We start from the raw sequence: 11,508 nt of genomic DNA, 5'->3' as shown, positions 1-11,508 counted from the left end.
CCAATGTTGAGAGAGAGAGAGAGAGAGAGAGAGAGAGAGAGAGAGAGAGAGAGAAATTGTGCTTTTTAAAACCTACACTAAGGGTAGTGGTGCTATAGTTAAAACTGTAACTCAGGACAGAGAATCTAAATGTTCTGAATTATGCATGTAAAATAAAGGAGAAATCTGTGATAAATCTATCTGACGTCTACTTCTTTGTCATCTGGAACTTGTGTAGTGATTTTATTCAGACCCACCAGTCTGTTTAGAAAGTGACACACCAGTGCAAAGCCCTCAATTACAAACTAGCTTGGCTTGATTTGCTAGCACCTTTTTTTTTTTTTGTCTCAGTACATTTTCTGCTAATCTACCTCAGTGAGAAAAATTGATTTAAAAAAGTATCATTCTGTATTGTTAAAATATGGCAATTTGACCTACACTATGGTATCTCCCTTGATATTGTCAATCATTTTTCATGATGTGCCTGTTGACAGTATACAACAAAAACTAACATGATTTGTGTTTAGGTAAGATGTAATGATTTTAATGAAGACAGAAATTCAATAAGCATAAATGTGTCTTTAATGCTACTTTACATAGTTTTGCATATCCCTTAAAACATGTAAACTGACAAAAAAGTACACTGTAAAGTTAAAAGCAGTTTCATTTTACATTTGAAAACTACATTGAGATTAATATTGTATTAGTTAACATCCCATTAAATCAAACCCACATATTGTCTAAGGGCTGTGCTCTGTTTTGGCACCCTTGTAGTAAAAATCTGATCTATGCTTTCTCTGAGTTGAACTCAGCATACACTGATTTGCCAGAGGAACATCTATACTCTCCATACTCTGTCTTGACACTCTTGCCCTGGGTAACAGTAAACTCTACAGGGACTCTCACTGACACTTCTTTCCTGATGACATTCACAATTAGCTTTGTATGTGGCGGGATCTTTGCTGGCATATCCAGGGTACTCGTTTCCTTTTGAGTTGTCGACTCAGTTTTCCCCTTTTCAACGGTGAAAGTGTTGGAAACTGATAGGCTGGCCTCCATGGAAACCCCAGGTACAATGTCCACGGAAAACTTCGTCCCTGCAGTGATGGTGGTGGAGTTGCTAAAGTGCACGCTCTGGCTGACAGTTGATTCATACTCTTTGGAGGCACTTGTAGAAAAGGATTGCTCAGTGTCTGTTCGGTTCACCCCAATAATCTCATCAATCTTGAGGTTTCTCTCATTCTCTTTCACCATCTGGTCCCACAGGATCTTGGCTTTAACCACAGGTCTTCCAGCCTTCAAAGGACGAACATGACTCACCCTGTCGTTGAATCCGAAATCATTGTAGTTAGCAACCCTTTCTCCCATTCTGGCCACAATCTGACGACCGTTACGTTCTGTGTGCTCATACAGCACCCAGGCACCGCGGTTCACAATGTGGGAGGAAACCTCATCATTGAAGTGTGCAAATGTGAGGTTGGTTTCAGTGTTTAAAACCAGCTGACGTCCTTGAAAATTGATGTTCTGAAACAAAACGATTTCAGGGTTCTCAAGATCCTCTGTGATGATCTTTAGTGAGGAGAATGTATCATTTCCGTCGATGCTGGCATACTCCCCTTCCTCATAAACTCTCTGTTGGCCAGCATAGTTGGTGTGCTCATAAGCTATCCATGGCTGGCCGATTACCTTCAAGGATGAAATGCAGTCGTTAAAGCTTTCATTTACCAGATTGAGAACATCTCTGTAGAACTCTTTGCTGAGGCCCTGGAAATTGCCATGCTGATACACGACGATCCTGCTCATGGTGGGTGTTTTCAGTTTCTGTTGGAATGCACTCAGGTTTTTGTTGAGCACCGTCAAGTTGTAGTATACAGAATGGACTGTGCTGACAGTTTATATAGGCACACAGTTCACAGGGTTTGCGATACATCACTCCTCCACCCTTCTTTAATCGGACACTTTGTACCCGCCTACTTGCACTGTAATCCTGCTTTAGCTTTTTTTTTTTTTTTTTTTTTTTTTTTTTTTTTTTAAATGAGAATAATAATCTAGTACATTTGTTGAGACACATAATTTGTCATTCATTAAATGTGGAAAATGAGTATTTTCCATATGTTAAAATAGATTGTTTTAACCCATTCATTCATAAAATAACACTAATATTTGACATTTAATTAATGAAACTTTTTAATTAAGAGAGGTGTTACTGCATGATTCACAGCTATAGGTTATTCACGGAAATACGACACAGACCTATTAATGGAATAGTTTAAGGTAGGAAAATAATTATATAGCCCTATTTTCCAAAAAATATAGCATAGTCCACTGGTCTCTGAAATCCTCTTTTAGCACTGTGGACTGATTACTTCCATTGCACTTGTCCAGCAATTTCAGGATGAATGGGCTGCATTTGGTAAAATGTGTAAATGCCCGATCAGTAAATTACATAAGTTAAGGCACATGCAGTATCAAATAAATGTAATTTAACGGAACATTATGAAACAGGAGTAATTACAGATTATAGCATTATTTCTTATTTTTTAGAAATGTTGGCATGCTACTTTGCTGTTTCTCTCTGCTGGTAGTTCACACAGGAAATTCTTAAATTGCCTGTGTTGTAAAGCTGACTTGAATCATATCTATGGGAACATGTTATTTAATAGCTAGTAAAAACGGTTTATCACACAAAATGTAATGACATGAATGTATACTCCCGTGCTGGGGCTGGTATTTGTTGCATGTTTTAGTCCAGTCTGTCCACTTTTCAAGACTTGACTACAGTAATCATGGTCCTTGTCCAGGTATCACACTATGGACCAGATATATAGAGCTTTTGCTCCAGTGTAAAGTTTGAACCATTTTTAATACCCCATACTTTCATAATGAAAACCCCCAGGGTAACAAAGTTACACACCTTTGCCAGGAGGACAGGGGTGGAGTGTAGCTGCAGGTTTTAAAACAATACAGTACTTAAGATAGGGGATCTCTAGTTAAACAGCATTCCTTCCATTGGACTTGTCTAGCAGTTCCATGATGAATGGGCTCATTTTGTAAGTTGTGTAAATTTTTCTTCAGGTAAATAAGTTAAGGCACATAGGATATCAGATTCATGTAATTTAACAGAGCAATGTGCTATCATTTGTTTTTTTTTATAGAAACTTTGGCAGGCTATTTGCTGTTTCCCTCACTTTGCACTGCTTAATACATTAATACTGCAGCATCCTCCATGATTACATTTTAATTATGGCACTGCTATCCTTTTTGCTGCTTTTAGAAAATAGCAAATAATAAAAGAACCAACATCTGTGATAAACATAACTGATGATTTGGGGAATCTTTATAGAATTATAAAATGAAACAACTGGACACATATTGTATATCATAGTTTTTGTTCTGCAAATCCACTTAAGTGAAAATAGTTCTGTTAAAAATCAGATAATACCATCTGTTGTCATTGTCATCATTGACTGATTAATTACATGCAAATATGGAGCCACACAGGCCATTGCAGTCCTGCATTGCTTATGATAATGGGAAAAACATAACGGTCACTTTAAACACTCAAATAAACAAACAATAATAGCAATCAAATACTGTATTTTCTTATGCATGTTGTTTTTTAATATTTGTGTTATGGTATGTCTGTTTTTTCCTAATGCTCTTTTATTAGATTGTGTTGATGACCAAATGAGGCAGACTGCAACCTAAAAAGTTAGTGGAAACCCAGCTTAAGAAAGCTGTACAATATCAGTAGTTGAGAAAGACCAAATTGGAAGTCAGACAGTAACATTTAAATATTATTTGCATTTAGAAGGAGTTATTTGCATTTGAAAGGAGAATTTATCAGGCGAGTATGGGCCTTTACACTGAACGTGTTAAGAAGCCAGACAACTGTTTAGTTTTGTGCTGTTTGCTGTGTCTTGCAGATTATTAAGAGACAGGGAGCTACAGCAAAGGAGCCAGAACAACCACCTGGAGCACACTAATCACACCACAACACCGCACAGCACAGCACAGCACATCACCAAACAACCACCCAGAGAACTCTAACCATAGCAAAGTAGCACAAAGCACCATACCACACCGTACCGCACTGCACTGCACTGCACTGCACTGCACAGCACAGCACAGCACAGCACAGCACAGCACAGCACAGCACAGCACAGCACAGCACAGCACAGCACAGCATAACAACCCAGAGCACACTAATAACAGCACAGCACAGAACACCACAACCATCCGGAGCACTCTAATCACAGCACAGCACCGCACAGTACAGCACCGCACAACCACCAAAAGACTAAACACAGCACAGCAGAGCAAAGAACAACCACCCGGGGCACTCTAATCACAGCACAGCATCACACAGCAAGACACCACACCGCACAGCACAACCACCCTGAGCACTCTAATCACAGCACTTCACCACACAGCACCGCACCGCACTGCACTGCATAGCAAGCACATCACAACCACCTGGAGCAACCTAATCACAGCAGAGCACAGCACCACCACCCAGAGCACTCTAATCACTGCACAGCAACCGACTGCACAACCACCTGGAGCACTCTAATCACTGCACAGAACTGCACCGCACAGCACAGCACAGCTCTACGACCCGGAGCACTCTAATCACAGCACAGCACAACACATCCACCCAGATCACTCTAATCACAGCACAGCACAGCACAAACACCCGGAGCACTTAAATCACTGCACAGCACAGCACAGCACAACCACCCGGAGCACTCTAATCACTCCACAGCACAGCACACCACAGCACTCTAATCACAGCACAGCATCACACAGCACCGCACAACACCGCACAGTACAACTACCCTGAGAACTCTAATCACAGCACTTCACCGCACAACACTGCACAGCACACCACAGCACAACAACCCAGAGCACACTAATAACAGCACAGCACAGCACAGCACAGCACAGCACAAGCACAGCACAGCACAGCACAGCACAGCACAGCTAATCACACATAGCAACAGCACAGCACAGCACAGCACAGCAAACCACAGCACTACCACCCGGAGCACTCTAATCACTGCACTGCACAGCAACGCACAGCACAACCACCCAGAGCACTCTAATCATAGCACAGCACAGCACAGCAAACCACAGCACTATCACCCGGAGCATTCTAATCACTGCACTGCACAGCAACGCACAGAACAACCACCCGGAGCACTCTAATCACTGCACAGAACTGCACTGCACACCACAGCACTACCACCCGGAGCATTCTAATCACTACACAGTATAGCAAAGCACAGTACAACCATGCTGAGCAGTCTAATCATAGCACAGCACAGCTCAACCACCCAGAGCACTCTAATAACAACACAGCACCTCACAGCACCTTACCTCCCCGAACAGTACTGCATAACACAGCACTGCATCGCACATTACAGCCACACAGAGCACTTTAATCACAGCACAGCACCACACAGCACAGCACAGTACAGCACAACCACCCACAGCACTCTAATCACAGCAGAGTACAACCACCTGGAGCACTATAATCACTGCACAGCACAGCACAGCACAGCACAGCTCAGCTCTACCAGACAGAGCACTTGAAGCACAGCACAGCACAGCACAGAACAGAACAACACGGCACAACCACCCAGAGCACTCTAATTACAGAACAGCACAGCACAGCACAACCACCCGGAGCACTTTAATCACTGCACAGCACAGCAAAACCACCCACCCAGCACTCTAACCAGAGCACTCTACAACCACACAGCACACAGCACAGCACAACCACCCAGAGCACTCTAATCACAGAACAGCACCTCACGGCACCTCACAGCACTGCATTGCACAGCACCTTCACCACACAGAGTACTTTAATCACAGCACAGCACCACACAGCACGGAACAACACAGCACAGTACAGCACAGTACAGCACAATCCAACCAGCAGGAGCACTCTAATCCCAGCACCACACCACAAGCACAGCACAACCACAGGGAGCACTCTAATCACAGAACAGCACAGCACAGCACCACACAACCACCTGGAGCACTCTAATCACAGCACATTACAGCACAGCAAATCAAAACCAATTGGAGAACTCTAATCACAACACAGCACAGCACAACCACCCGGAGCACTCTAATCACAGCACAGCACAGCAAAACCACCTAGAGCACTCTAATCAGCACAACCACCCGGAGCACTCTAGTCACAGCACTTCACCGCACAGCACAGCAATGCACAGCACAACTACCTGAAGCACACTACGCACAGAACAGCACCGCACAGCAAAGCACAGTACAGCACAGCACAGCACAACCACCTGAAGCACTCTAATCATAGCACAGCCCAGCATAGCACAACCACCCGAGGCACTCTAATCACAGTACTGCACAGCTCTGCACAATCGCCCAGAGCAGTCTAATCACAGCAGCACATGCCACACTGCTTCTAATTTATGCTCAAAGGATATTGTAATTTTGAGTTTGACTACTTTACTAGTAACCATTATTATGGTGGAATCATCTGTTTACACACAATTTATCATTTCAATAGAAATGTGTTACAAACCATGCACGTACTGTTTTTGTAGGTATTTAATGCATTGTGATTTTAAGCTTTATATTAAATTGTAATAATTTATGTGTGTACTCCTTTGGATGACAAGGGAGTGGTAAATCAGTAAAGGCTCTCTCCCTGAGTAACTTCGCACACAGCCAAAAGGTCCTGTCTGTCAGGTTCTTTTTTGGTTCAAAGGACCATCTGTTTGCTAAGTATTGTTTTGGATTTTGAAATGACAGAAACCGGTTTTCACAACAGACGACTTGGGTTGGTGCTTTTCTAATTAAAATGCTGATTGTGATCAAAGGTACAAGCCACAGGCAAGCCAGCTAAAGCCGCTTCTAATATACAAAGGCTTCGGCTTCCATGGAACACTGGACTACCCAGATCAATAAACACATGCACAGACTCAGTGACCACCACCCGACCATCGGAACGGGACCACATAGACAGTCATGGCTGCCCAGAGACAGGATGCTATGAGAACACTGTGAACTGGGAGAAGTCGAGACAGAGTTGGACTTTCTCATAAACTACAATAAATAAGCAGAAACAAGAGAGAGAGTGGCAGTCCTACTGAGGGAGTGACACACAGCCCCACTGGCTGCTCAGTATGTCTGTGCCTGTACAGCCTGAGAGAAACACAGACAGTAAACACTCTGCACAGGGGCACTGCCAGAAGGGAAGGAGGGGGGGGGGTAGTTTGTTTATTTAAAAGATTTCATTTTTTTGCATTCCTACCTCCTTAATTAATTATTCATTTTAATTTATTTACTTTTATATTGATGTTCGTAATGTTTATGCAATGTTTATACAGTCAGCGCGCACATATCCAACCGTATAACATTTTGACTTCAGTGACAGTTAAACGATTGTGACATATCTGATTATTTCATTTTGGCCCAGTCCAACCCTTGTTAGTTTTTTCAGGAAACACAAAAAAGATATAATGTCAAAAATACACACCTGAAAGGACTGTTTTAAAATAAGTTGGCTTCCATTTAAATGTACTGTAGTTGGTTTTGTTGGTACAGTGCTGTATTTTCAACAGAAAAAGTATTTTAATTCAGAATGATATGATTCTGGAAATTCAGCTTGGCAAAAGAGGTGACTGTGGATACGAAGACTGTAATACCGTACATACTTTTAAATCCAGTACATATTGTAGCAGTATGTAAAATTCCGCATCAACCACCCAACAGCAAAATGAAATCAAAATGTTGCCCATGTACAGGATTGCGTAAAATGTAAAAGTCAATGCAAATTAGCAAAAAATTAAAAAACAACACTTTTACATTACCGTAACTTGTCTAGTTTGCTTTATTTTTGCTGCATTTTCGTCACATGAAATGATAACGGGGATTGATTTTATTCTTAAAACAGGGGCCGTAAAATGCGACTGCCGTGTATCTGGATAATGGATATTCGAGTGCTGACTGTATTGTGTACTGTACTCTTAATTGCTATGGTAAATTCACCAATGTTGAGAAAGAGAAGAGAGAGAGAGAGAGAGAGAGAGAGAGAGAGAGAGAGAGAGAGAGAGAGAGAGAGAGAGAGATTAATTGTGCTTTTTAAAACCTACAGTAAGGGTAGTGGTGCTATAGTTAAAACTGTAACCCAGGACAGAGAATCTAAATGTTCTGAATTACGCATGTAAAATAAAGGAGAAATCTGTGATAAATCTATCTGACTTCTGCTTCTTTGTCATCTGGAACTTGTGTAGTGATTTTTTTCAGACCCACCAGTCTGTCTAGAAAGTGACACACCAGTGCAAAGCCCTCAATTACAAACTAGCTTGGTTTGACTTGCTGGTCTCGTTTTATTTTTTTTTGTCTCAGTACATTTTCTGCTAATCTACTTCAGTGAGAAAAATTGATTTAAAAAAGTATCATTCTGTATTGTTAAAATATGGCAATTTGACCTACACTATGGTATCTCCCTTGATATTGTCAATCATTTTTCATGATGTGCCTGTTGACAGTATACAACAAAAACTAACATGATTTGTGTTTATATAAGATGTAATGATTTTAATGAAGACAGAAATTCAATAAGCATAAATGTGTCTATAATGTTACTTTATATAGTTTTGCATATCCCTTAAAACATGTAAACTGACAAACAAGTGCACTGTAAAATTAAAAGCAGTTTTATTTAACATTTGAAAACTACATTGAGATTAATATTGTATTAGTTAACATACCATTAAATCAAACCCACATATTTTCTAAGGGCTGCGCTCTGTTTTTGTACCCTTGTGGTAAAAATCTGACCTATGCTTTCTCTGAGGTGAACTCAGCATACACTGATTTGCTAGAGGAACATCTATACTCTCCATACTCTGTCTTGACACTCTTGCCCTGGGTAACAATAAACTCTACAGGGACTCTCACTGACACTTCTTTCCTGATGACATTCACATTTAGCTATGTTTGTGGCAGGATCTTTGCTGGCATATTCAGGGTACTCGTTTCCTTTTGAGTTGTCGACTCAGTTTTCTCCTTTTCAATGGTGAAAGTGTTGGAAACTGATAGGCTGGCCTCCATGGAAACCCCAGGTACAACATCCATGGAAAACGTCGTCCCTGCAGTGATGGTGGTGGAGTTGCTAAAGTGCATGCTCTGGCTGACAGTTGATTCATACTCTTTGGAGGCACTTGTAGAAAAGGATTGCTCAGTGTCTGTTCGGTTCACCCCTGTAATCTCATCAATCTTGAGGTTTCTCTCATTCTCTTTCACCATCTGGTCCCACAGGATCTTAGCTTTAACCACAGGTCTGCCAGCCTTCAAAGGACGAACATGACTCACCCTGTCGTTGAATCCGAAATCATTGTAGTTAGCAACTCTTTCTCCCATCCTGGCCACAATCTGACGACCGTTACATTCTGTGTGCTCATACAGCACCCAGGCACCGCGGTTCACAATGTGGGAGGAAAACTCATCATTGAAGTGTGCAAATGTGAGGTTGGTTTCAGTGTTTAAAACCAGCTGACATCCTTGAAAATTGCAGTGCTGAAACAAAACGATTTCAGGGTTCTCAAGATCCTCTGTGATGATCTTTAGTGAGGAGAATGTATCATTTCCGTTATACTGGCATACTCCCCTTCCTCATAAACTCTCTGTTGGCCATCATAGTTGATGTGCTCATAAGCTATCCATGGCTGGCCGATTACCTTCAAGGATGAAATGCAGTCGTTAAAGCTTTCATTTATCAGATTGGGAACATCTCTGTAGAACTCTTTGCTGAGGCCCTGGAAATTGCAATGCTGATACACGACGATCCTGCTCATGGTGGGTGTTTTCAGTTTCTGTTGGAATGCACTTCTTGAGCACCGGCAAGTTGTAGTATACAGAACGGACTGAGCTGACAGTTTATATAAGCACACAGTTCACAGGGTTTGCGATACACCACTTTAAGGTGAAAGAAAGGACAGAATGTTTCATCACACCCTTAGGTTGAGTCAGAGTAGAAACTTTTTATGATTTTATGTAGAAACTATATATCCCATGTACATGCTTTACCCCAGAAGAATATACTGGTTACTGATAAAGTGACCTTTATTCTCCAGAGCTCTCTGTTGTTTGATGACTTCTGTTGGTGTGCGGACTTGTGATTACATGTCTGGGGCGATACCGTTTGAGTGCGTAGCGGGTGAACTGCCACAGGGGATAAAAGCCAGGGGAGTTTCTGTTTGGAGTGTGTGTTTTCTGTTTAGGGTGTGTGTTTTCAGTTTGGAAGGGTGTGTTCTTTTGTTTAGGAGTTTGCTTTTATGTTGGAGAGTTTTTTGTTTAGAATTAAAGGAAGACCTGGAACTGACTGTTTATTTTGATTATTTATTTTTGAACCTCTTTTTGTTGACCCTTGTGCCTGTTTGTTTGACTATTTTTGTTTAATAAAGAACTTTATTTGCCTTTACTCTGTCTCTGAGCCTCAACACTCTGTCATCCTGTCACAGCGATATACATCGGGGTGGTGTTAGTGTCATAGGACAGTAGTTAAAATGACAAGCTCAAAGACCCAGTCAGCAGTACGAGAGTACTTGACTGAAAAATGGGTAGACAGCAGGAAGAAGGCACTAGAAAAAGGCTGGCAACCAGACAGCCCAGATCGCAAGCAAACCAAGTGATTTCAAGAACAGAAAAAGGACAGACAAGAGTATGCTGTAGTAATCATGTTGCATAAGGCAGAGCGACTGGCTGCAGAATTAGAGGAAGTGAAAAGGGCGTTGGCTGAGAGCAAGCAAGCAGAATATGATCTTGATGTGAAATCATGGGGTGGTAGGGCTATAGTGCGAAAAGTGCAAGAAATAGGGAGAAGAAAAGGATGGAATAGATTGGGGTTATTTAGATTGGAAAGCCAGAGAATGGCAGGTAGAATAATATTTGGTTTCTAAAATCCAGAATTAAATCAATGTTTTATTTTCAAGCGTTTGCATATTGATGATTGTTTAATTTGCATTGAACTAAACAGGGAGATAGCGTTTTCTTGAATGGAAAACACTTGGTTTAATGAAGCACCAAAGTTACTAGTATTAACTGGTTTTATTTGCACATATATGAGATGTTGGTCACAATTGATTTTTTACGGAGCTTCTAACAGGGGAGGAGATAATAACTAGATTAATGTGGCAACTGAGATATTAATAAATCACGTATAATGCAATGATAGTATAAGTCAGGGACTAAACCTGAAACAAAATAAGGGATCTAGACGAGAAAGTTAAAAATATTTTCGTGATAAATACTCGTGTGTGTGTTGTAAAGGACAGTTGTATTGTGTTTATGTTGTATTGTGTTTGTGACCGCCCATGCTAGCAAGCTGTATGGTTGTTCTTAACCATGGGTGGTGGTGTAGAACTGGACATGTGTTGCTTCCCCAGTAAAAAGCACCTGCAGAGGCTGTAAGCAAATACATTTCATCTACAAAATATTAGGATCACCTTCCTAATATTGAGTCGCACCCCTTTTGCC

General features: G+C 41.3%; 1 protein-coding gene and 1 pseudogene across 1 annotated transcript; both read right to left on the bottom strand.

Annotated features, from left to right (window-relative positions):
* Positions 1 to 543: 543 nt before the first annotated feature.
* On the bottom strand, positions 544 to 1,856 carry LOC121310218 (epidermal differentiation-specific protein-like). The gene has a single exon (XM_041243521.1). It carries the CDS (start codon positions 1,780 to 1,782, stop codon positions 766 to 768), a length of 1,017 nt encoding a protein of 338 aa, XP_041099455.1. The 5' UTR covers positions 1,783 to 1,856; the 3' UTR covers positions 544 to 765.
* Positions 1,857 to 8,703: 6,847 nt separating this feature from the next.
* On the bottom strand, positions 8,704 to 9,929 carry LOC121310219 (annotated as a pseudogene).
* Between the last annotated feature and the right edge of the window lie 1,579 nt (positions 9,930 to 11,508).

The sequence above is a fragment of the Polyodon spathula genome, unplaced genomic scaffold (assembly GCF_017654505.1).
Source record: "Polyodon spathula isolate WHYD16114869_AA unplaced genomic scaffold, ASM1765450v1 scaffolds_1861, whole genome shotgun sequence".
Classification (NCBI taxonomy): Eukaryota; Metazoa; Chordata; class Actinopteri; order Acipenseriformes; family Polyodontidae; genus Polyodon; species Polyodon spathula.
This window is presented reverse-complemented; position numbering and strand designations above follow the sequence as displayed.